The sequence below is a fragment of the Calidris pugnax genome, unplaced genomic scaffold, assembly GCF_001431845.1.
Source record: "Calidris pugnax isolate Ruff unplaced genomic scaffold, ASM143184v1 scaffold24, whole genome shotgun sequence".
In the NCBI taxonomy this organism is placed as follows: Eukaryota; Metazoa; Chordata; class Aves; order Charadriiformes; family Scolopacidae; genus Calidris; species Calidris pugnax.
This window is the reverse complement of record NW_015090922.1, coordinates 3769048-3796497: the sequence shown is the minus strand read 5'-3', so window position 1 is coordinate 3796497 and position 27450 is coordinate 3769048. Positions and strand designations below refer to the sequence as shown.

General features: G+C 36.4%; 1 protein-coding gene across 4 annotated transcripts in view; it reads right to left on the bottom strand.

The window, feature by feature from the left end:
- The window catches only part of EPRS (glutamyl-prolyl-tRNA synthetase), a 39817-nt gene that overhangs the window by 11952 nt on the left and 415 nt on the right, over positions 1-27450 (bottom strand). Inside the window, exons 2-23 of one of the 4 annotated variants that reach the window (XM_014950911.1) lie at positions 25192-25276; positions 20668-20767; positions 18478-18634; positions 17187-17326; positions 16454-16548; positions 15057-15183; positions 14391-14583; positions 13842-14013; positions 12648-12881; positions 11836-11920; positions 11460-11519; positions 11148-11168; positions 8963-9073; positions 7230-7366; positions 6296-6503; positions 5748-5860; positions 5067-5184; positions 4587-4964; positions 3524-3754; positions 2598-2846; positions 1542-1772; positions 941-1206 (exon numbers count right to left, since the gene is read on the bottom strand). In XM_014950911.1, the coding sequence (XP_014806397.1) occupies positions 941-1206; positions 1542-1772; positions 2598-2846; positions 3524-3754; positions 4587-4964; positions 5067-5184; positions 5748-5860; positions 6296-6503; positions 7230-7366; positions 8963-9073; positions 11148-11168; positions 11460-11519; positions 11836-11920; positions 12648-12881; positions 13842-14013; positions 14391-14583; positions 15057-15183; positions 16454-16548; positions 17187-17326; positions 18478-18634; positions 20668-20767; positions 25192-25276 (3511 nt within the window). The remainder of the gene's footprint in view (positions 1-940; positions 1207-1541; positions 1773-2597; positions 2847-3523; positions 3755-4586; positions 4965-5066; positions 5185-5747; positions 5861-6295; positions 6504-7229; positions 7367-8962; positions 9074-11147; positions 11169-11459; positions 11520-11835; positions 11921-12647; positions 12882-13841; positions 14014-14390; positions 14584-15056; positions 15184-16453; positions 16549-17186; positions 17327-18477; positions 18635-20667; positions 20768-25191; positions 25277-27450) is intronic. The other 3 variants (XM_014950912.1, XM_014950914.1, XM_014950915.1) reach the window with 3 other exon arrangements.

Below are 27450 nucleotides of genomic sequence, written 5' to 3'. Positions count from 1 at the left end.
ATGGGTGCAAAGAACCTCATAATGACCCATTAAAAAACCCAAGCATCTCCAGTAAAAACCTAAGATTAACCACACCTGTGTGTAAGCTGGTTTACTTTTAAAAACTTTACTTTAAGCTGGTTTACTGGTTTATTTTAAAAATTTCTTACCTAGTCAGTTGCTACAATTTCAGGAAACATATGCAACTTGAATTCACCATTCATGTGAATGGCAGTCACACTGCTCAAGACTGAAAACTGGCCCTACCATCAAAATAAATATAACAAGTAAAACTACAAAATCCTTAAGAAGGCTAACTCACCAGATTCAAATGACAGTAGACAAAAGTAAAGCTTTTAGATCTCTACAAACAAAGAAGTTTTAGAGTTTTCTATGCAAAATAACCACACCTCTGTCTCTAACATATGATTTGAATATCTGAAACAGGAAATAAATACTGCTGCATAATACATGCTGTGGAAAGACTTCTAAATGTTCAGAGTGGGAGCAGGAGAGGGGATGAGAGGGGATGCACAGCAAATCATCACTGGGGAGTTGCACTGTCAACAACAGCAGTGCCTTGCTCTGGCTGGGGCTACATACTTTTCATGGTACTCACAGTAAAAATTTTTGGAAACCATAGTACAATGAAATACACATAGGTTTTTTTCCCTCCAGGTTCTCAATGACAGTAACCATACCCACAGTAACAGAGTGAGCACACCACTTTATGCTTTCTACAGGCTAGGAAGAATTTTCCTCAGTAGAATGCTGAGGTACAACTGACACTAAATAAACTTTGGTAACTTGCTTTTGGCTTGGTCCTAAATATGAAAATGAACACAGTTATTTTGCAAATGTCTACGCTTTCAAGTAAAATGAGAAATCTGTAAAACTCTAAATCTGAATAGACGTAAACAGCTGAGGTTTCCAGCAAATAGATTAAAGACCACATTTTTACCTGGTTTGTTTCTTAGGGCCTTGACCCTCCCCTGATCCACTTGAGGAGAGCTCATTGCCACTCTGTCCTTGCAAAGGTTCTTTTTTTGGGCTATCATTTTGCTTCTGTTGCTTACTCTGCTTTTCAGACTTATTCTCCTTCTCTTTCTTCTTCTTGTCTTTGTCATCAGTACCACTAGCAGAAACCGGTTTATAGTCCACTCCTGCAACAGACTTATACTGGGCCTTCAATTGAAGAAGTTCCTTAACAGCTGCATCTATCTTTTCCTTGAAGAACAAAAAAATAAAGAGAAATTTATACAGAAATCACAGGAATAAAATGGCTCTATCAAAAAAACCAGAACGGATCTATGGATTGCATTGTGGACATCCATACAGTGTCAGGCAAGAAGTCTGCAAAGACCAATACTTAACTTAAATGTATTAACCTTTCAAGGACCATATCTGACAGGAACAATTTTAAAAGTACATTTCAGATCTCAGAATTCAAATGCTGTCTATTCTAAACATACATTTCCAATTCCCATAAATACGCTGAATTTAAAATAGATTTTTAGATTTAAATATACATATTACACTTTTATAGTATAGCATGTTTTTACCTTTTCTGCTTTTTCCGCTTTCAATTTCCTAACTTCATCTCCTTTAAGAGCTACTTTGCTAAACAGGGCTTTAGCGTTGGGTGTGTCTGGACCACTGGGTACTGTGTTTGACACCTGAGGCAAAGCACTTTGAGCTACTGGTGGATGTCCTGGCTTGTAGTCTTGCCCAGTCTTTTCCTTGTAGTCAGCTTTTAGAGAAAGAAGGAGTTTTACTGCTTCATCTATTTCATCCTATATGGAGAACAAATATAGCAAGACGTATTGGTGAGAATTAAAGAGAACTGACAAGAAGCATTGGTTTTCAGGCTAAAAAAATAAAATTTTCATCTAGCAATAAACAGTGCTTCATAATTAGTGGACAACTCAAGTAATAGCTCTTCCCCAAGCAATAAGAGTATGTTTGAGAGCTGTCACATTATACCAGAATGTTCCTCTAGCCTACCTGGCCAGCTACAACCTGTTAACAATCACAGCAGAATCTACACTGAAAACTACAATAAACTGTTTTAGAAAAGGGCTTTTTAAAAACAAAACAAAACCAACACAAACCCAATAAAAACAATCTAACACCAAAACCGATTCTGCAAGGTACAAATACAGGTAGAAAATATAGCAGCTCCTGAAAACATATAGGTTTGTCTCATTTTCTTTTCCACAACCATCACTGAATTTGTGAAGTTTTGAAAAGGCTTGCTACTGTTGCCATACACTAGATACTTTTATCTTAACTTGCCCCAGGCATAGGAAGAAAAAGTAAAATACATAAAAAACTTCTGCAGGGTCAACATCTGCCACGCTTGTGTCTATTCATCTAGATGTCAGAGGTTAATTTTGATTTTCTACACCAATCAAATTTAGACCTCAGAATCAATAAATTTTCCAGCACCAGAGTAGCCTTGTGAGGCATTATCAGCAGATGCAAGTTTGATGGCTAAGCTACAACCCTGACGTAAGGGAGTTCAGTACACTGTTCGGTTATTACTTGGTGAAAGATTTCCCCCCAGTGGCAAAACGTGGTAAGAATTACAACTGCTTATTCTCTATTTACTATTATACCTTGGAAGCTTTCTCTGCTTTGAGTCTGCGTACCACCTCCCCTTGTTCAGCTACATTATCATAAAGTGCTTTGCTGTCCACTAAGCTACAGGATGCCGAGTTACTGCAGCATATAGAAGACGGAAGCGTAGTAGAAGGCATACAAGGAAGAGCTGAAGGTGGATTTCCAGGCTTGTACTCTTGACCTGTCTTTTGTTTATATTCTGCTTTTAGATTTAAAAGAATTTTCACAGCCTCATCTATTAGTTCCTGAAGCAAGAAAGGAAAAACAGCAGATAAAGGCAGAAACAACAGAGATGCAACACAATAGCTAAGATAATATAACCTTCACTAGAATAGCACCAACATAGCTGCTATAATAAAACTTCTAGAGCTAACTTGTTAGTATAAGTTGTCATTACTGAGTTCTGCAGAAAAACCTTTTAGCCAAAATATGTACAAGCTGCACATCAGAGAACCTAATCATGCATATATACAGGCTGACTTCTGTGCCATGAAAGCTTCCCATTTAGGCAGGTTAATTCCCTCAGTTACAGCAGTTCATGACTTCATACACTGGAGAACGGAAGCAAATACTCAGACTCTGAATGAAGAATGGTTCCCTGGCCACTATCAATTTACTACCAAATTTATTATTGCTATTTCAGCTTTCAAGTTACAGCCCTTTTTTCAAGTTACTGTCTATATTCTGCTTCACTTATCTTGTATCACTAAAAAAAGAACTTTTTTATTTCCCAGGTTCTCCATGCGCTATCACAGAACTCATGAAGTCAGCCATATCAGCTTAAGAGAATTTGAGAGCGCACTTAAAGGGATTTGAAAGTACTTTCTTGTATTTTTTTCCTCAAGCTTCACAAAACCTGTGATTAGGTTTTAGTCTAAATTGAAAATACTGTTCCGTTTAGAAGTATTCACTGCTGTTGCACCTTTGAAGCTTTCTCCGATTTAAGTTTGCGGACCACTTCGCCTTGTTCAGCTACTTTGCTGTACAGAGATTTGCTGTCTACGAGACATGGGGATGGAAGACCAGAAAGAGGAGAAGACTGAGGAGGGACAGAGACCACAGGTAGGCTTCTGGGTTTGTACTCCTGGCCTGTCTGGCGTTTATATTCTGCCTTTAGGGATAAAAGGACTTCCACAGCAGCACCTATGTCATCCTGAAAGAGAAAGTAAGGGGCAGAAAAAGGCAGGAACAAAGATATAGAGACATAAGAGACTGAAGTGGAAAGATCTGCAGTTTATGTGCATCTATTCCATTTTCTTAACTATTTAGTACAGTTGTTCAGAGAAGTTTTCTCTACTAGTTTCCTGCTTTAACAAAATAACTCCTAGTAGATCTAAATAAAGTTATAACAAGAAATTATTTAGATCTTCCCAATTATTGAGATTTCATGATGCAACCAAGACACTATTATGAACAGCATTTAACCACCAAGAAAAGTGTTATTTCCCATCTTTTCTTGCTCTACATTAGAAAGAACTGAAAGAGAAGAGGTACTATAGCTGTGTTTTCTAAGCTCAGCTCCAGACAAGAAGTTTCAAAAGTATCTGTAGTATTTACATCTCAACTTTCTTTTTTCCTTTGTGTTTTTTTTTTTTAAAGTCTAAATAGCAACAAGTCAATCCTATGAAGTCACATAATTTGACCGTATTTGTTAAATAAATAAATACTGCAGGACATCTCAACCCCAAGGACAAGATTTGGATACTTAATCAACTCATGCTGTAGGGTGAATCTTGTCCACATTTCAGAACAGCAGTCTAAGAAACATAGGAATTTACTTGCATCTTTATGAGTATTAACACAATCCTTGTCATACATATCTAGCTAAGTATTCAAAAACACAAGTCTTGACAGAACATAGCCCAGTCCAAATGATAATCACTATGAAAACATGGATCCATAAGCACCCATTCACCTCCACAGATGGAGGACAATGGGCTACGCAAACCCAAACAAAAAAAAGTAATATTAGTTTAATCAGCCACCTTAGGTGCTTTCTCAGCTTTCAGTTTTCGGACCACCTCTCCTTGCTCTGCAACTTTATCATACAGTGCTTTGCTGTCCAGGGTACCAGGGGTCCCAAGCTTTGAAGAGACACTCTGCTCAGTTACAGATACTGGAGGATTTCCAGGCTTATACTCCTGGCCCGTCTTCTCTTTGTATTCTGCTTTCAAGGCCAGCAACTGTTTCACAGCTTTATCAATATCTTCCTTGGATGCCTTCTTAGCTTTCATGTCACGAACTATATCACCCTGTGCGGCCACCCTGTTGTAGATGACCAGGTGACCTTCTGATCCAGTACAGGTTGGAGTAGAGGTATCAGCAACAAGTGGAGCAGATTTTCCTTTTACAGATGAACCAGCCTTAAAGAAAAAAAAAAGGCCATGTATTCAGTATGGTAATCTTGTACAGTAATACACGTACAGCAATACATTTCATTGCACTGTTCTAAAACACAGGTCTACCTCTTTCTTTGCTGTTTCAGCTTTTGTCTTCTCTTTTGACCCAGACGTTGGCATTTCCTTAGTGTGTCCATCAGGGATGTAAATCAAAATGCACGGGGCCTCTTTACAGCTGTAAGGACTATAAAAGGATTTATAGAAAACATGATAATAAAGGAAATACAAGACCCATATTATACATTTATTTATACAAACATTCTACTTTTTCTATAAGATGCTCTGGCTCAACTGCAAGTTTATCTTTGTCTACAAGTGTATTTACACAAATTTAAATAATTAGGGATCTGCATTGATTCTGATTGATTTCGTTATGAAGAAATGCAGTGTACTTTTGATGTTTGTTAGCTTGCTAAAAGACTGTTACAATTAAATAGTATGTTCAGCCTAGTATTGTGCAAATACCTGATTTACTCTGTAACACTGTTATTTAATTTATATACTTAGAATCACAAGGAAACCATGATCTCTATTAAGTCAGAGCTACTTGGAGTGCACCAAGACTGTCATGTGCTTGGCTTCGACAGTCTGAAGAGGTAGAAATGTACAAGCTAAAAGTCATGCCAGTCCACCGAAATATTCCACAGAGAGGTTGAGGTAAAGGGGAAAATATTTTAAGGCAACATTACTCTCGCCAATGCACATGTGGAAACAAGGCAGCAGGTAGGCCATTCTTAGGTAGCTTACCTCACTGGCTCATAGGGCTGATCACAAATAAAGAATCCTCTCCTCTGAAGTTGTATGATGTCCCCTTTTTTTAACTCCCTAAGGCAAGGATCACCTAACATCAGTTCTTCTTGCTGTAAGTGTTAAAAGAAATCAGTCCAAATCTAACAGAGCACAAGAAATAGGAAGAAATACAATAGAGCTGTAGAAGGATAATGGTGCTTTTCTGATATTGGAAGTGTTTAAATGTTAGTTAATTTCAGAGACAGCAAAGTAAGTACAAGCAAAAAGATGCCATATCCTAAGAATGCTTCAAGATAAAACACTCAAACTATTGGTCCCAGTTGTGTAAAAGCCAGGCAAAGCCTGAGAAAAAAATGTGAGTCATATTTTAATTTTTAAGCTACAAAAGGTTAAATGGAAACTAGATACACCAGCACACAATTTACTTGTTTGACAAATGGAATCTTTAAATTAAAAGAGACAGTAACTAGAAAAAGTGATGGCAAAAAAAAAAAGCCCTCAAACATTAAGCTTTGTAGAATAAAGGGGACAAAAAGATAACTCACCTTGCTATTTCGATTGATATATTGCTTGAAATCTTCATCTTTACCTAAAACTGGCTTAGTGATCAGATGTTCATAATTAACACAGACAGTTGGGATGAGTGGTGCACGCTGAGTTTCTGCTAACCAAGTGATCTTAGTCGTTTTTTTGAAGTCCTTATTGTCTAAGTTCAGCTTGGCATCAATAGACACAATTTTTCCACTTGAATTTCTACAGAAAAACAGAAATTGTAAGAGTAAAGCATAAATGATTATTTCTCATTTGATACTACAGATCACCAATAAATTCAATGAAAAACAAGTGTTCAGAGTTCATTTTTGAATTGCAGGAGACACAGGAAAAGAAAGAGCGCATTCATTCCTGTTGAAGTTCTCCTTTAGATTTCTTAAATATCCAGAGACAGTAAAGAACACAGGGAAAAAATCTCTACATATTTATGGTCTCTACCCCAGCTCACCCTCTTCCGCCACTGACTCAACAGAACCATTTCAAAGATACTATGATGACACTAAGGATCTCCTTATCCACCTCAACAGTTCTGCATGTGAAACTGTGATAGGTTTAGGTTTTTAATATACAAAAGCAGTATTTGTTACAGGGTGAAAGTTGTTAAAACTCCAGGTGTTTTGTTTTTTGTCCGAAAAAGCTGTTTCACAGTGGTAATATTCCCACAGAAACATGGAGAATGCTGGGTGAGAAGGACACGCAACATCAGGACTGATTGGTGAGTTCAGACCTGAATCTGCAGTAAAATATGCTCTATGCTAAAATGCAGGTTTGTGGCATATTTCAAAGTAGACAACTATACACAGAATCCTAGAATAGACATATATGGGCAACCATTAATATTTTACTGTTACAAGCTACCTATTAAAACAAAAATCAACAGAAGGCTGGAAAGCAAAAATTGATTTCATCTCCCAGCAAACAGGTTACCTGTTTAATTTGGTGATGATAATATTGCCCCAATTTATGAACGTAACCACCTCTCCCTCTGTCAGGGTCTCTGCATCTGCGCCCTCGATCAGGACTCTGGAGCCATACCACACAGGTTTCAACCCAACATCAGCATTCTGTGAATAATGATTTTAATTTCAAAGGAGAGATTGTTATTATATAAGCTGACTAAAGTTAATGCAGAGCCAAAACACTGCTTTATTTATGATAGAAGATGGACAATAATAGCAACACAAAGGCATAGTATTCTCCCAAAACTCTCAGGTTTCTTGTTCACAAGCATTGCATGCATGTACTCTGACGGTACATTCAAAAAATTCTATCTTCTATCAAATATTAGCTCCAACACAACTGACAGCATATCCTATTTCCTTAAGCTCCACCTGTAAGATATTACAGGTGAAAGCTAAGAAAGTTTCTCAAGTTTCCATTTTGCTATACAAATTTCCCTTCAAAAATAATTTCATAGCTTTCATTTTTATCTTTTTACATAGTTAATATGGAAACGAATATGGAGCTTCTCTCCACTGCATAGATTTTTAAAGACAGAAATAGGAAATAAGTCCCTTATAACACTAAAACTACTCAGCTTTAAAACATCTCAACAATAGAGATCTAAAAAAAGTTTAAGACAGCTGTAAGTTGAGATTTTTTCAAATGATTGGGAGCTTGAAATTTGTTTCTTCTGGTCTGTACTAATTTCATTATATACCAGAGGCAGCATTTTTAATATTAATGTTTTAATATGCTGACTTGCATCTGACCAAACTTCAGACTTTTTGACTCTTTAAGAGTCACAATTCCACTTGCATCTTCTCAAAACCTGTTTCCTTGTTTATCTGCCAAGGGGAAGAGGGCAAACCAGATATCCACCTCTCAGTTTCAAGAAACAGCTACAGGAACACTCAGAGAAACAAGATGAAAACAAATAAATGAAGAAAAATCTCAACAATATTCATTTGTTTCTCAGTCTAAGTGTGATATGTGCTTTCAGTGAAGCTTAAGCACAATTTGAGATGTCATACCCAAAGAAAAGCATCTTTACTGAAGTGCCAAAAAAGTATTGTATCAGTAACACTTCTTAATAATATCCCTTCTTAAGGGATATTATTCTATTTACTGGATACTAAGAGTATCAAATAAGCAAGTTCTTAACTTTTGATAATAACTACTTGCTATCCACATTTAAAAGTGATATTAAAAAAATCCAGATATTGGCAGAATTAACAGGTTAATATATCACTTCTCCACATAAGTCTGATGTTATAAACTATTTTTAAAAATCTCCTGCATTACTTATTTTTATAGATAAGCAGTATCTACTGCATTATACCCATAAAGCTTGAATAATTTTTTATATTTAAACTTCTCTGTAAAAGTATCAAACAATAATAAAGCCAGTCTGAACATCGCTCCATACTTTTAACATCTCACCTCTTCTGAAAACTCCCAGAAACGGCTTCTAATGCACTATCTATATGCACTCTACATATTTACAAAAGCAGTTTCCTATATCCTCTTAGCAGAACAAATATGTTCAGTAGTTGCCCAGTTTTTGACAATTCTGTGAAAAAAAAACTACACCTTTGTTTTATCTCATGCTGTCTGACCAAGTTAAAAGCAGGACTCTTCCTTGCTGACTGCTCCAAGCCAACGTATTTCCAACCTTACTGATCTGCAACACAAGAATATTAGAAGAGTAAAGCAAGAACCTTTGGATGTTTAGCCACTTCCTTCATCTCCTCTTGAGCTTCAGAAATATTTACTGGGACCACTGCATCTTTCAGTAAAGCAGTGTACCGAGGTGCTACTGGGTCTATAACCTGCAGAAAACAAATGAGGTGGATCATAAATATTTGACATTGACAGAGAAACAAGATGCTGTATAAAAAAAACAACCACCAAAAAGGAATATTAACTGGTATTCTTTATGTTACTGCTTTTTTTTTTTTTATGCTTGATTCAGTATTAGTTTAATCCAAAGCCACAGAAGAGAAAAGCGAGAGAACAGTGGTAATACTTCACAATTTCCCATCTTCACTGAAATACTTTGAGTACAAGCTACAGATTGGGTAGTACTGGGACCAGAAGTAACCGAAATTATGAGCTAATGCCTCATAGGGAAGATAGCAAAATGTACTTTGATATAGCTTTACTATGCACGTACACTCTTACATCTGTACTGCTTTCTCTCTAGGTACCTGAATTTTAAGTGATAATTTATCAGTGTAGTTTGTTCTTTTTCCAGCAGCACAAGACCTGATCCTATACTTATTTTCCAGGTCAGTACTACAGCAGAATCAGGGACATACCTGGCTATAGAGGAAGCACCAATTAAGTCTGCCATTTTAATACAGGCGCATTAGATACTATAATAAGGCAACACCATAACATTGACTTCATCAGGATTTCTACAACATGAGTTTGGCAAGAAAAAAGTTACTACTGAAATGTCTTCTGTATTTTTATTGCCCATTTTCAGACTCAACTGACATAGTTTTTCACAGCATTTTTCATGCCTGAAATATTGGTTTGCCAAACTGTTCAGAAGCACTTAAAAACATAACTCAAGTAAAACAGTTCTTTAGGTCCACAAGGAATATCAGAGTTCTAGGAGTTTAATTGGAAACTAACACAAAGGAAAACACTTTAATTTATTAAAATAAAGTGGCTTTTTTCTCCTTAGTTTATTCCTGCTCAAGTGAAAAACTACACAAAAATTTTAGAAAAAGTATTTAGCATCTAATTACTTCACATCAGCAAGGAAGGTGATATGATGACCTATTTTAAGAAGTCACACATTTGTAAGCTCATAGTCACTGAAGTCAGACTCTTAAATGTTAAACACATGCTTTAAAAAGTACTCATGTATGTATCTCAAAATACAGGTGTATGATGTGATTTAATATCATAAATTTGATAACTTAATGAAGGAATTTTACAATGTTATCACCAGGCTCTTTATTTTACTCATTAAAACTCACAATCCTTCCTTATATGACAGATGTTAAAAAGTCAGTAGTATAATTACAGGATAACACCTAAAATAAGAGCTCTCACACTGATGAAGTCTTTGAGCTCAGAACTACCTGCACCCAACCAATTGTTCATATTGCAGATTGTAAACTATCTGCACAGCTACGTGTAAATAAAACTAGCTAATAATGTGGTGCTGTCCAAGGAGTTGAGTCAGGGGTCTAAGAAACTCAGTTCAAAAGCCAATTCAAAGAATGAGCCCTGACGGTCCATTGTAGATTTTTCCCCAAAATCCAATTCTTAGTCATAAGTATATTTATGCAGCAACAGAAAGAACCGATTCATAAACCTTTGTGTATTTAGCAGACCAAATGCAAAACACATGAAGAAATACAAGACACATGCCAGACAAGCAAAAACTACTGAAATGAACAGATCTGGTACCATGTAAGCAAAACCAAGCAGGAATCCCAATGCAAAATAACAGGTGTTTCCACAATCACACAAAATATGCAATCAGCGTTATAACAATTCGCCTTATTATAGTGTCCAAGCATCCGCTGCCAAAAAGCAACTAACCGTGTCAAGATGCAATATTCCTTAATTGACATTCAGTCAGAAACATCAACAGTGCTGTCTTTATCTACATAGGCCGTATACCCAGTTAGTCCTTTTGCCAGAGAAAGGAAAAGCGGCCAACATGAATCAATTAAGTAAGATTTGTGTTTATGTTAACAAATAAGCCAAACCAGAAATGGGCAGCCTTTTAAAACTAGGAATAATGCATTTTCAGTGGGTTTGTAGAGCTCCTGTTATATAAGCAAATGTGACTATGCTATGAAGCTGCAAAATGATAGCTTATGCTATGTATGCTTACAGCACTGTAAGCCATATGCTAAGGTAAAAAGCATTAAGTAATACCTTCTTATAGATAGCTCGCAGCTTGAAAGCAGAAAAATGAAATGCAGTTTTCACATCAGATTTACAGCAAATATCATTATCTTTCCCCATACTACTAACGCAAGTAAGTATTGGTATAGGAGAATCAATAGGATTAGTGCTAGTTCATGTTAGAAAGGGGGGGACATTCCATTTTCCTGAAAGTGTGCCAAATGATGCAACATATTAAACTGCTACTTGTTGTGATAAGCAGCACTCCAATGAACGCTGGATTCTCTACACATCCCAGAAAGAGGATACCAGGAGTAGCATCAAATTCAAGTAAGCACATACCCTTTTATTAAAGGACCAAATTTTATCCCACTCCATATTCACGACAGATCGAGACGAGCCCTGGAAAAAACCACCACATTAATATAAATATTCTAGCTATTAGACTCCTTTAAAGACTTCAAACCCACTACAGTTTGCATTCATCAAAACAGTTTAGAAAGGCATCTTGAGCTTGCAAAATAAACACTTCCTAAAGTAAGAAACCTGCTACCCCATTTTGCCAGGACCTGCTCACAGGTGTTAATACTGTTGAAGCAGTATACATGAAAGCAGCAAACCTTTAAAAGAAGGGTGACAAGTACTTCAAGTGAAATTTCACAAGAACTTGTCCTTACCAAATGAAATTCAAAGAATCAGAAGAGAAGAAAACACCTACCTGAGCAGCAATAAACTGTTTTAGTCCTTCAACTGTCATGCCTCTTCTTAGGACACCGCGCACAGTGGGAAATCTTGGGTCATCCCTAGTAGAAAAAGATGTTTCATCATTGTCACATGCTAAGTTCTATCTATTAGTCAGACCGATCAAAAACTTCACTAATACTGCCACACACGAAAGGTGCAGCTTCAGTGTATTTTGCTTGTGTGAATTAAGAGCTAGATGAGAAGACCTAACTGAAAAGATTGAGCTTTTATCCATGCAGAATGCATGGTGCAGATTTTCTTCTGCTTCACCCCAGGGAGAAAAGCCATCTCTTGGTGAAGAGGCTCTTCTCCTAGAGCTATTCAATCTTAAGTCCCTCAAAAACTGGCAAGGCAAAAGTTATGAACCTATCACATTACTTCCTTTTCAATGGAACCTCAAACAACAGAGCAGGCGGGGGGAAGTAGGATGGAATCAACTAGGATATGACCTAAAGTTCTTCAATTTAGGCCCCATTCTGGCATTGCTCAGGAATGTATCCAATGATTCCATGTGTTAAGAAGCACCTGTAGCAAGAGCCAGAGTCCAAAAATAAGCTACCTTATGTTTATTACAGGATATGAATATGTATGTACACAGTTACTGTAGAGTAGTAAACAGACACATTTTACATGCAGAAGCCACTGTAATTCATCTATATTCTTAAATATTGTTTGAATGTCCATTCACACTGCTTTGATGTCTAAGCACTGTCCAAAAACAGAGAATGTGTGCCTCAGTCAAAAGTATTTTAAGGAACACTGTTGAACTACAACCATGTAACGTACCATCCATCCACGAGCCCTTCATTGACAAACCATGTAAGCTTTCTCTTAGAGAGCACAGTGTTGTTGAGGTTTAGGCGACTATACTCCCATATATATGGCTTCCTTATGCCCAGTGCCTCAATGATCCAGTAGAATTGTTCATCTCTGTCATGGTATTCAGTTGTTCTCAATGCATGTGTGACACCTTCAATACTGTCAACAATGGGGCAGGCAAAGTCATATGTGGGATAAACCCTGAGAATAAAAGACCTTCAATTAGCAGGATAGAAAAAGAAAACACTTTCCTCAAATGTAAACATTTCAACTAGGCACAATTTATATATTATAAATATTTATAATACATTATCCTGAAAACTTTCCGATCAAGACTAAAATAACACATACACAAATGGTAAAAAAAAAATCCAAAGGGCAATACATTTTTAAACCAAAGAAAACCTTCAAGAAATTAATTGATCATAGCCTTTAATATTAAAGGCAAAAAAAAATCCTACAATGCTACTTTTTTTCAAACACATAAAAGGCTGACTTTTAGGGTTCTTTTCCTTAAATATCAAAAAGGATCATTAGTTGACTGAATAATGAGCAAAGCTTTCATGTTTAAAAATAAAACCCTATCCACAGACATAGCTTTACTGTTATATACACATTCAATCAATGTTTCCGAAAAGAGAGTTGTATAGCTGGAAACAGAGATTTCAAATAAGCCTTGAACAATTGGATAAGTTTACTTCAATGCACAATGTAGTAATTCTTCATTCTGCACAAAGACAGCAGCTGCTGTGAAAATGGAATCAGGCACTCAGGTAAATAAATCAAGGAAGGATGTTTTGCAGCAATATAAAGTTGTAGGAATGTAAAATTGCCATGGTTCTGTTTAATCTCCAAGAGCTAAAGCTTTGTTGTCCAAGATCTAGCCATTAGGTTTTAATTTATCTTGTGACTCAAAGCTCTTCACTGAAATACAATGTATTTATGGACTAGAACTGAAATAATATTCACTGCTCACCATGACAGTCAACTCACAAGTTTTAAAGGTTATTTGCAGAAGTTTCAGAAAGTCAAGAGACTCATTACATATTCTGACTGAAAAATAAAAAATACTAGTAGTTTCCAAGCATTAAAAGAAGTTTCCTAAGGAATGGTAAACGCCCTGAAGAGAGCAAAAACCACACAAGGAGGAAGTGGACATACTTGTAGGTACTTCCAGTACGTGGATGAGGCTGGTTTTTACAACGATAAAGAGTTGGATCCCTCATACATCCATTGTTACTACTCATATCTATTTTTGCTCGTAGACAACAAGTTTGTCCATATTCTGATCCCTTTTTCATTTCTTCCCACATTTGCAGATTCTTATTAACACCTAAGAACAATAAAAATAAATCATTTTCTAAGGTATTACAAAGTTGATCCAAACCCACATTTTATTACTGCGGTAACAACGAGCAACGTCACCCCCCTCACTGGAATTCACTTTCACACATTTTACATTTTTAATTTTTTTAAAGAAGTAATGAATGGTGATGAATTCATACATACACAAGTTCACTGCATTTGTATAAATGTACACTTATTCCAGCCTTGCAGAACAAAGTACTAAACACTTAAGTTTCTATAAGGTCCTGTAAGGACCTTAGAGATATGCAATTAGTCATCTCATCCATCTTTGTTAGTAAAAATCAAGTTTTGATGCCAAATTAAAAAGATAAGAAAGTAAGATGGAAGGTTATAATGTCTTACAGTTATTTCTGTGTTTAGATTCCACTCTTTGCTCACGCTCTGCTTTCATTTGTTCTGCAGGAGTATCATCCACATACGCCTTCCCTTCTTGAATAAGCTTCTCAGCATATTTCATTATTGTTTCAAAGTGGTCTGAGGTATATGTAAATTGATCTGGTTTGATGTGCAGCATTGCAACGTCTTCAAGAATCACCTGCAAAGTGTGAAATTGTATACTGTAATATTCAGGAAAGCTAGTTGTCTTAAACCTCTATCCTCTTCATGCCAGATGTGGTTTTTTTAATGCTCCATTGTCCAGGAAGGATAAGCCATAAGAATTAGATGTGTGAAAGAGAGCCATGCACTTACCATTCATTCACAGCCTATAATTATATGAGATCAAACAAGAAAAGGAGATGAAAGCTGAAACAAATGACTTGTTACAGACCAAGTAGGATTTATACAACGAAAACAACAGCATATTGCAAAAGTTGCATATCAACATACTGTAAAACAGTCTTTGGAGAAAGGTAAAGATGATGTAAATTTATTCCAAGCATGACTTAAGTGTAATACTGACACCATGAAAATCTAGTGCAAAAAAAAAGTGCATAAGAGCAGATCTGCATGCCATTTACCTTTGAATTAGCTATACAGTGAATGGATTTCCCTGCTCTCTTATCATACCTTTTCAAAGTCTTCTTTCTCTTTTTCTGGATTTGTGTCATCAAATCTCATAATAAGTTTTCCTTTAAAGTTAACTTGGTAGTGCTGATTTAGCAGGGCAGCTTTGGCATGACCAATATGCAGATATCTAAAAACAATAAAAAAAATATACATACAACAGCACTACTTCAGCTATTTTATTTTTTTTTTGGTGAGGGAAGGAGAAAAAACAGACAGCAATACGTAATTCTAACAAAAAAACCAACTCAGGATAATTATTAAAATACTATACATTTATGAAAGTAGATTATGCTTTTTCTACTATAAATTTAGTAGCTACCTGTTAAAAATACCTAAATCTGTAAATTAGAGCGTCACTATGGATAGAAAAGGTAGGACTGCAATTATCTCCAGTTTTACAGACTAACTTAAACCAACTGTTGATGATACTCAGTAGCAGCTACCAGATAACCTGAACCTACCACAATCAGATGAGTGGAATTTTCTGAATTTGTGGTTACTATGTATTTTTAACATAAGGTAAAAAGCTACCATCAATTTAAACTAAATATAAAAATCCCATATCCACAAAATGAAAATCACTCCCGAAAAAATTAAAAATGTGTCCCTAAAGAACAGTGTTTTAAGTAAAACACCAGAATAAAGACACTAAAAGCTTCTAGTGTATAATGTGAGAACAATATATGTTACACGCATATATAATACATAAATTATGATATTTAAGCAACAGATTATACTGGACTAATAGAGTAAGAAACAGTACTACAGAAGTCATAGGATGCTGAACAGCCAGTTTAACAAAGAAATGCAATCATGGAATTTTTACAGCTCATCAAGCCGCTCTAAAAAGAAACAGAAAATTAAAAGCTGGCTGAAAAATGTATTTATTAAATTGGCTCATCACATCTCCCTTGCATGGTCTTTAAGGAGTTTGTGTTTCAGAACTACATACAGTCTGGACCCCATTGCACATCTGGTGTCAAGCTTCCCAAGGGAGGCTATCCCATACATCTTTCCCTTCCCAACTCCCAGCTTCCTTGAGATGCACTGTGAGTCCTTTCACCCAACTGATAAAGACTGTATTTACTCATCATTGCTCCTGTCATTGCACACACATCTGTTATCCACGCAGATGTTGTCCTTCTGCTTCTCCTCATCCTACTGCTGAGCTGCACCATGTCACCTGCTGGCAACTAAACCTCCCTACTCCAAGTTCAAGCAACAGTGCAGAGAGGCTGAGAGCAGTACTCATACAGCCCTAGTGCAGGTGTGCACAAAGCTTTAAATACTCTTTTGGCTTAAAAGGCTTGTCTGGTAAGCCGATTAACATCCTCAACAAAGCACTCATGTAAAAAGTAATACAAATAGAACCTTCTCAAAGTATTTATGTTTCTTACCCGCTTGCTTCAGGAGGAAACCTTACAATGACCTTTCCCATCTCTGCACCAGGAAGTTCAACAAACTTTCCAACATCCGCTTTCTTTTCTGTTGCCTTAAAAATTAACAGACATAATTACAGATCACATTAGTTGTATAATCAGATATAAAACTCCAGATAATAGCTTCTGCACCAAGGTCTCCTTTCAAACCAGACCACATTAAGCTGACATATTGGACCCAAAATTCATCTCTTCACAACTTTCACATTATTCCTAGTACATCAAAACAAGATTAATTCTGAAGTTTTAAGTTATTCCGTCTTCAAATTTGACCCAGGAGTGAAAAACCCCACCAAGTTGTTCTGTTTATTCCAGGGAAGAAAACAGTTGCTAGCCAAGTATCTGTATGTTAGTGTTCTTAACCTGAAAGTGATCAACAAGTTCAATCAACCCACAAGTGCAATCTTTGCAGGTTTATCCAGATCTCAAAATCCTCTTTAGAAATACAAAACAATATATCTAAAGAACAGTGCTGATTAAGAGGTGCCATTTTTACATAGTTCCATTCAAGCACTGGACTACACCACTCATGCCTTTCTAAACGTGAAAGTAACAGCTTTATCTTTAAACAAGAGTTTATAATTTAATTTACTGTACAATTGATTCCTTTTAATTCTCTAACTTAAAAATCTCTTAGAGTGTATTCACACAAATAAATACATTCTCTCCAGAGGATCTCAGCAAATCTTACCATTTTAACCTTTGGTGTACCAGAAGCCCACTTGGCTCCTACTGACTGAAAAGCACGCTGTACCTCAAGAAAGCCATACCATCGCTTTGCATGGACAGGAGCTTTGTTCTGCTGTAACTGCTCTTGCCATACGTTATTATCTGTTAGAAAACAAGTAATTTTTCAAGCTATTAAATTATAAAAATGGAATGATTACCAACCGCAATTTTTAAGACTAAAACTACTTACGCTCTCTTCTGAAAAGAAATTTAGTCATGGGCACACAGGACATTCTAAAGCAAGTTAAATAAACTTCCTCCAAACCCAAAACATACTGCATGCTTTCGTGGATTCACCAAAGCAGACTGGGGAACATACATTTTTTTTCGTATTACCCATCTCAAAATTAGTAACAACTGTTTGTTGGGTTTTTTTTAACAGAAATACAGGATATCCCTCTAGTGTGTCTATACTTATTGTTTTCTAAGCTTTATCAGAAGGGAAGCATGGTTCAATACTACCCTTTATTTCTGAGGGCCTGTATTCCCACAATCTAATTTTCAAGGAACACAACTTCACTAGGAAGATTCTGACAGGGAAAGGAGAGAAGAAAAAAAAAATTAAAGATTCATTCCCTTCAGATTTCTCTCAAAAGCAGCAACTTTAAAAAAAAAATACTGAAAGATGTTAGCTTTTAATCCTGAATATGCATTTTCCTTTCAAGAGGAATTTGGTTATACCAAATGGTAGATTAACACTGATCAACTTTAGACATACATCTAAGAGAACATAATAGCCAAATCCATAAAAACAGACCATCAAAGCTTCTTTTAACCTCTGAAGTGTATTTCACGGGGTAACATACATGTCTTTTAATAATTCAAAATAAACACCAAAGAAGTTTCCCTTACTAAGATAATGTCATGGAAATGTCTCTGTATATAATTTCACTCTGTATTAAAAAACAATTTAAACATTTAATCCAAAATTTTGCAACAAAGCAAATTTTCCTGTTTAGGCAACAGGTAATAAAAAACACTCTTACAGTTAGCACAAAAGAAGTTAAAAAAATCCCCATCTATGATTACATTGCATGAATTTCCAAATGTAATGACAATTTTAAAACATCCTAGGGTTTCCTAAGTGATATTATTCCCATCACTAGTGATGCACAGGCCAAAGCAGTTTGCGTAATAGTATAGAGTCTGACATATAGCTTAGAGTCACTACCAGCATCCACAAAAAACGAAATTTAAGGACTCTAGGTATACACTGACTGGAAGCCGATGAAAGTGAGAAAATATACTGATACCTTTTAGTACAGCCCAGACACACAAGTCTGCAAGACTTAGAGAGTTTCCAACCAAGTACGTTCTTAGAGACAGACAGTGGTTGAGCTCTTGGAGTGCTGAAAGAAACTGGCTGGCTGTAGATAACTTCGTAGCACTAAACTCCAGCCAATGGTCAATCTAGTTTGAAAGGACAAAAGACAGCCAAAGTTACTAAAGGAATGAAAAAGAGGCTTGTTAAAAAAAAAAAAATAATGAAGTAATACACAATATATTTCATAGTTGAGCAGAAAATATTAACCAGAACAGCAGCCTTAAATATATTGGACAATAAAACATACTATGTGTTTAAAGAATGTTTAAAATAAATTATATTGAAACATTTCAGAAAAGTTGTGGATAGCCCTTCCCTGGAAGTGTTCAAGGCCAGGTTGAATGGGGCTTTCAGCAACCAGGTCAAGTGGGTGGTGTCCCTGCCCATGGCAGAGAGGTTGGGACAAGATATCTCTAAGGTCCCTTCCAACCCAAACCAGTCTATGATTCGCCCAGAACTACACTAAATAATTAAATTTAATTTCTTCCTTCAGGTTGTAGGCAAACTACTGAAATACTGACTTTACTAAGCAATTCTCAGGTACTTATTTATCACTTCCTTCAGGTTGTAGGCAAACTACTGAAATACTGACTTTACTAAGCAGTTCTCAGGTACATAGTATGTAGTAATCGTCATTATCCCTCAACTATTTAGATACCACATTTGTGACCTATTTGATCTTCCTGGTACTGCTACTGAGTAAATATAGCATTTTCCCCCTCAGTCTCTATCTTCTCTGTCTCATCTCCTTTTCTATTTGAAGAAATCAAATCCCTCCCCGACCTCATTTCCCTCCCTCCTCTCCTGCAAAAAATTATTTTCCCATAAAAAACCAAAAAAGTCAGACCTTGGTTAATAAGGTAGCCCTGTCTATACATTGCATCTCTCAATCCTATAGGAGACTCAGTATATCTTCTAGTCCTCTGTTTCTATTTCCTGTGCAAGTGTTCTGTAAAATGCATCAGGAATCCTTCCAATATTCAAGCCAACGTGGCAGGCACAGATGTAATTACACCACAACAGAATTCAGTTCAGTCATTTCCAGTTATGTTCCAAAATACACACACCACAAATGCAGCTGTTGCTGTACTTCTTGACGTACAGCTTTAGTTTTGAAAGATGCAGAAGTGAAGAGAAGCATTTTATGAGAAATATCAATCGTGAAAGCATGCTTGCAGGTCTCAGGACGTAAAAACAAGGGGTTTTGTCAGAATGTTTAAATAGCCACAAAATACCATACAACTTTTAAAAGGTCTTACAAGCAATATACTAAGGCAACACTTTCCTTGAGACCAGCTAAGGGCTGAAGAGTGATTATTACTAGCTCCAAGTAGTTGCAGAAAAGAGCTGAATCAAGTCCTTCAGTCCCTCCCCAAATTTCAGAGGAATTTTTCTGTAAGTTTCAGCTACCAATTAAAGATTCAGCATACGATTACTCTGAGCTAGACTCAGGAGGAATTCCCTCTCATTTCATATCATATCATATCCAAAATTCCTAATAACTTTTTGTAATTTGTGTAAACAAGGAAGACCAAAAAAGTTCCCTCTTTCGCACAAAAATTCTAGTGCCCTCGTGGCACCACCAGGGAAGCATTATGGAATACAGGGCTTTGTACTGTTGACAAGTCAACAGTCCATCTGTGTAGTGACATCTCACCACATTTTACTGAATGAAATCAGGGTCAAGGGTTTGTCCTTCATATACAGCAAAAACTAATTGAGTATTTCAATGTCATACAGTGTTCCTTGGTATTCCACTAAGTGTCACAAGGTAGCAACTGATGGCAACAGAGCTGAGGAAAATGAAGAAAACTGCAGATACCATCTTCCAACCCAAATTATCTTATATTAGTGAACTGTCATGTTATTAGTTGCTGTTGCAGGGGTGGGAAAGGGCAACCCTTTCAAAGCTCAGATTACTCTTCTTTATAAGAAGGAGCAAGCTTAAGAAATCAAAACACTCAGCATCCCGTATAGTTGGAACCTCAATCTAGCAATAAAATGCATGACAATAGACACAGGTTCCAAAAACACAAACAAACCAACCAAAAAACTTTGATTTGCAGGCTAAAAGAGAGGAGAAGGAAGAAAAGAAAGAGAGGCATTAATTCCTTCTCACCTCAGTGTGTTCCAACAGATTCGAACCATACAGCCCGGCAGAACCAGCAACTCTAGCCAGATAACGAGCTATTGAATTCACATCAGTAAATGAAACATGCCTAAACAAAGGAAGAGGTAAGACAAAGGTATATTAAATTACTACCTCCAATTCAATTTTAATTGTACACACATAGTTGAAGCATGTAAAGCAGAGGCAAAATAATTTCTCAGTGAACCAGCAGGTGAACCAGGCCACCAGAATAAAAAAAATACCTAGCGAAAAGAATATATCATCCTTTGCTTTTCTATCACCAGATGGAACAATAAGCTTTTATATATGAAACAACTTTATTTAGATAGACAGAAACTTGATGATCTTAAAGGTCTCTTCCAACCAAAATGATTCTATGAAAATAAAACTCTCATTATTCTTTCAAAGTATTAAAGTCTCTCTCCACATCTGACAGAATGCATAAGCATAACCTGAGTCACTTATTTTCCAGAATATAAGGAATTAAATTCACATTTGTTTCCTTTTTTTTTTTTTTCATACAAGGAGGATGATTTTGAAGAGGATTCCTATAGAATCTACAGAGGAACCAAGAGGTCTCCACTGTGATTTTAAGGGCTAGCATCAGAGTGAAAACACCTGTGCATTTGTTACTCACTTTACTCAATTCACACTTCATAAGGACTATCCCCTGATGAACAACTTGGCTGCCTGCATTTCTGTTTTTTACCCAGTCTTCTCCAGAAAAAAAGACTAATTTGAATTTGGTTTTCCTGTTCTGCTGTTGAAAACTCTCAATGTATCTGGAGGTGAAAGGCTCTCCAGGAACATGCTTCTTTCTGTGTTTTAACCTCCCTATTCTATCTTACATACAGTATTACAAGAAGCCACATACTGTCAGAAAGCTAGCTTAAAATTAATCTAAAATAAATGTGAACATTTTTACTAATATTAACTAAAGAGCTTTGGAAGAGAGATGCATCACAACCATCAACTCTCCCGATAATACTTATCTCCACAGTTCCACATGGATGTAGATTAAAAAATTAGAAGTTTAATTGCTACTAAATGAGCACTGACATCAACAAAAAGATATCCCGTAAGTGTTCTGTTCCACTCAATTTAATGGACTCAATGCTACACTTCAATTGTCCAAACCAGGTTTCAAGTCTCTTCTGCCATTGTTCTGTACTTCCTGTTACACCTACTGTGTAATTTTTGATAGCCCTCAAAAAACCTTGCAAAAATCAATTAAAGTTCTGAAAAAGACATGGGAGACTTCTTGATGTATTAACAATGATAATGTGTCCCACTTTTAGTACAAATGGACCAGCTAACCTCATTAGGTTAACTGCACTAAAACCAAAGCAACATGGTTCATTTGGAGTTTTTTTGCTTCTACGCTCCAGTATACAGAAAATCCATGAAATATAACTAAAAACAAAAGCCACAGTGGAGGGGCCTTAACATTCACGAAGTATGTCCTATTATAATTTCATACTGCTATCAGATTTTAATGAAGCTTTTTCAAATTCAAACAAAACATTTCTAATACATTTGCATCTAGAGAAAGTCCGTGAAATGTATTTTTATTGTTTTCACTAGTTCCTACTAAAACAAATGCCCTTGATTATTCCAGCAAAACTGAATAAATATACACAAGTTTACTCTGAGTAAAATCTTACTTGTGCTTAAAAAGTTGTTTGTTTTCTTTGGGAAAACAAAATAATCTACTTCCACCCAAACATGGTGCTAATTGGGCCCTTTCTTTGAAAAAGTTACAAAATGTTAAGGCTGCTCTTTGCAGCTAGTGCCTGCTAACTCCACGGGTAAGGAAGAATAAACAGGGACAATGTAATGTTACAGGCAAAGAGCAAATATCTCTCGAAAGTGACAAGAAATGCCACATAATTAAATACCAGGGCAAATATTCAAGTAGTAGAAGATAAGATGAGAGAAGGGGAAAAAAAACAAACTCCAGTTGTAATAAATCATTATTTGAATTAATTTGTAAAAAGCATAGGTTCTGTGCATAGGTTAGATACATGTCTCAAAGAGTAACACTACTCTGAAGCATGCATGCACTCACAACACAAAACAGAATGGTTGTACTACAGTTTGGTACCTGGTAAGATGCAGGGATATTAAAACACTCCACAAAGCCATCAGCAGAGTGATTTGTTTAGGAGCTATTATGACATGAAGTTTTGAAGCTAAGGCTTCTAAAATAACCTTTAAAATAAAATCCATCATCTTAAATTAGTGATGAACTTCTCAGCTAACTAGCTGAAACTTATCTGTCAGCTAGTTAGCTGAAAAGTTTGAACCTAGATTTTAACTGCAATTAAAAAAATAACCTAGAAAAATACCAAATAAAACGTTCTTTCTTGCTCAAGTCAAGTCATTAGGACTAATGGTTTCCTGAAAAAAAAAAAAAAAATCAAAGTCTGAAATATCCCAAGTACATTTCAGCCATGCCAAAATAAAATAGCTTCATCAGAGTTGATGCCATGAAATCCATTTACCAAAAACATTACTTGATATATGAGTTCAGCTGATGCTTCTCAAGTTACAGATACACTTTTAACAGACTTTAAAATAGAGAATCAATTTTTTAAATTATTGTTCAACCAAGCAAGAGAAAGTTAATGCAATATTGAGGTTTGGAATAACTTCTTAAACATAATCCAATGCCAGGGACGAGATGACGCTAACACAGAAAAAATTCCATCTGATGGAACCATGATTCTAGATATTATACACACGTGGTCAAAGTGCAGAAGAAGAGCTTTTGCTTTACATTTCTGACAACTTCCATTACAGCTGAAATCAGTGTTTTTGCAATGCAGTGGGAAGAAGGCATGGCAATATAAAATTGTTTAATAAAATAAAATATTATTTCAAAACTGAGTATATAAATTTATATTATTAAAAACTCATCTTCATGTATCACAGGAATGTATATGTGCATGCATATCTTTTGGTGTATACCTAGACACATACCGCCTAAACTGAGAAAGGAAAAAGAAATCAAAACCTGACTAAGGTAAGGGGAAAACTCTCTCATGCAACTAAAAAATATCCAATTAACTTGCTGTTATGTATGCTGTATACAACATGTGCATAACACACACTGAAAATTATTAATGCTGCATCAATGAATTCCCAATACAACCTGCCACATTTTTCTTGCTCCAATTCAAAATCACAAATTCAATGCCATCAGTAAACACAGCAAAAGACAACATGTAAAATCAGAGATTAAAGCAGGAAAGAACTCATATCTGAGTTCATGTCTAACCCCTCAAACACAAAGCAATATTTGCAACCAGTAAAACAATCATTATGACTGAAGATTGTGAATCATCCTACGCTTTGATTTTTTGCAGAAATACATACATAGTAACAAGCTCGTTCCTTAAGGTCAGAAGACAGAGGAAAAGCTCATTCGGTGTAAATTTATGAGGATCAAGTCAGGATCTCCGCAACACAACATAAAAAGACTTTGTTGTTTTTATAAACAATCTACACACATACAGGAATACCAACTTATAATGCAAGAGTAGCTTTAACAGCATCTTCTACTGAAATAGCAAACAAAATGTTTGTCAGAAAGTTCGTGAACAATAGATTTTTTTTTTTCCCCTGTTCTTTCAAAAAATCAATCAGTATTCAAAAATTATAACCCCCAATTCCAAACTCATCATAGCGTTAATATACTTTGAGTTAGGCCTGCAATGTTAATTGGTCAAAATATACTCCTTACTGGTATCAGAGTTTCTACTGGTATGGCCACGGTACTTGAGATACCAGGATATCTCCTCTTGATACATCCAAGTATCTTACCTGATACAGAACCTAAGATGACAAGGCAGCTTCCCTAAACTAACATCATTTGTCCTGCATTTCTGATACACAAATGATCCTACTCAGATCATAAAAAACACCTTTCTGCTCCAAAGTTGAAAATATTTATTTCAATGGCGGAGTATTTTTAGAAGGATAGACAATAGATTTCTACAAAAATTTCCAAGATCCTTTCTACAGGATGCAGATGGATACATTGGACAGCATGGCATAGTTAATTAGCACTTTTCTGAGCTAACATCATGCCTTAATTTATATGCAGCATGAGCCCAAAATAATGGATATAAACCTTTAAAATTAATTCCACCATATATGTACAAGCCCAAGGAATCTTGTATACCGATCTTGCCAAATATAAGACGGCCTTGCTTTTGATAATCCATGGCATCTCAAAAAGGCAAGTACCTAAACAATAAAGTGACCACTACAGCATAAACAATTAGAGATAAGTGCATTTAAATAAGAATACCAAAGCTATAAAAATCAAGTTTAGAATACATTGTAAATGTTTTGTCTGTGCTACAAAGACACATCAGTAATGCAGTGATGAATAAAACTGTATTCTTCTCTTCCTCCTACCTGAAAAAGGTTAATGTCAATGTTACAACCATGTGATTTTTAGAACTGCTGACCCAAAGCTAGAAGGAGAGATGCAAAGTCACTCACTCGGACACATGAAGGATGGTTTCTTTGCCTTCCTCCACTGAAATTTCAACATCATTCTTCACATGCTCCACGGTCAGCAGAGCTCCTTTAAAAAACAAGAGAAAAAGATACTGAAAGTTGTTCCAGGAAAGAAACCTTTCATAGTAGCAAAAAATCAGTTACATTTCTTATAAAATAGAACCCAGTGACTGAACTGATGCCTTCAAGTAAGACTGCCCAGAGAAGAAATCAATGTTTAGTCTCATATGCAAAAGGCTTCTTATTCTTGGCAATCCTTACAGCTTCAAATGATAATGTCCAGCATACAGTAACCTGCAGTGAGCTCAGCAAGTGTCAGCAGCAATACATTTTACTTCCTAAGAGTATAATAAAAATCACTCCTGCCCCCCAATATATGCACAGAATATAATCAAATTGCTTTTAATTATTGAACAGTAATGTACTCCATCCCAGCCCTGACATGCATCAAAGGAGATCAATTACTGAAGATACCAGTACTTTCTGAACAAGGATAAGACTATTTTTAACATGATTTAACGTTTATGAAAAGATCAGCCATTCAAAATCAAGAAATGTTATCCATGTAAAAGTGCAGGAAGCTTATACCAGGGTTTTCAGAGTAAGAAGTTCACCAGTGACAGTAGGCTTCTAGAAATAAAAGAATTATTGAAGTTTTTAGGCTGCCATCATCAACTGGAAGACAGCTCTGCCCATATTCAAAGTGGCTTGATGCAAACCTGCCTTGATCTCAATGCTCTATGGCACCACACACTAGCTCAAACAAAGCACCAAGCTATCTTGGCTGTGTTTCTGGATTGGCTCTGGCCCAGACTCAGCCTGCTGAGCACAAGTAGAGGAGCTTGTGTTCTTTGCCTTCTTCAGAAGCACGTACAAAGACAGCAAGCTTTAGCATAGGCAAATACTACTTAAATGAAACTAACCGAAGGACTACACTCTAGGTCTTGAAAGGCATCTAACCTGTTACAGTCCTCATAGTGTGCTACACACTTTGTCTTCCCTAGAACGATGCCAAGAGTGCCTAAGGCAGATGATGTTGTAAGCTATTAATACACTGGCCTAAATACAAAGCACAGGAATTCCCTAGCTCTCACCTCTGCTCAGCTGCAAACCTTTCCTGTGGCATTAAGCTTTTATCAGCAGTAAGTCAAGGTTCTTCTTCCCATTCCTCAGTTACCCATCTGTGAAAGTCAGCATGGCATCCCTTATGCAATGTTTGTAAGACATGTAAGTATTTTAATAGCGTGCACGGAAATGCTTTGAAAATTACAAGTATTACGCACACCAAGCTATGTAATTAATACTAATGACATTAAAAGCTACTACACTTTTCCCAGTGCGCAGCCATGATGAATAGTAGGAAGTAGGAACAAGTAGGATGAGCGTGCTTGTCTTCTTGATACAAATGTTTACTGAAGTGTTTAATCTGTAATATTTTTTACATAATTCGGCAGTCTCCTGAAGTAAACCTCTAGTGCCACTCATCAGCTATCAAAAGAAAAGACTCCTCCAAAGTCCCTAAACCCATGCTAATCATAGCTCATATTGCATCATATCTTTTCCAGTAAATCAGTATAAACCAGTATCAGAAGAAACATTATTTAAAACTTGTATATTATTATGCCTTAAATCAGTAGTCATGCAAGTTGTGTTCAACTCTTGAAGGCATTTGGGAATAACAGCATGAAAAAAACCCCAATAAACTAAGATGAAGAGTGGGAAGAAAATGTATTTTGAATAATTGTAACAAAAAGGAGAAATAGTATAGAATACATATAAAAAGCTGTTTCGATATTGGCACAAAGTGTAATGAAGGACAGCCTCCCATTTTCAAAGGCAATATAGCACCAAAGGACAGCAAGCAACTGAAAAAGCAGGATTTTGCAGCGCAACTTTGAACCAGCTCCCCAGGCAAGCCGAATTTTAGCAGCAGACTAGAACTGACACGGCATGCCAGCAGCAATGAAGCAGAGCTCACCAACAAGCAGCCTGAATTTAGGGCTGCCTCCAAAAAAATTTAGCTTCAGCGCGCTAAATCACTCCAGGGGTCTACCTGTGACTCAGTTCCTTCAGCCTAAGTTACGCGAAGCGCCGGCGGCTGTTACCACGGCCCAAACTGCTCCCAGAAAAGCCACCTGCTGGAGACCAGCCCTACCCCTATAGCCCCGCAGACCGGGGCCGGGCTGGCGCGGCGTAGCAGCCGCCAGCGGAGCCCGACACGCTGCCGGGGCCGGCACCTTA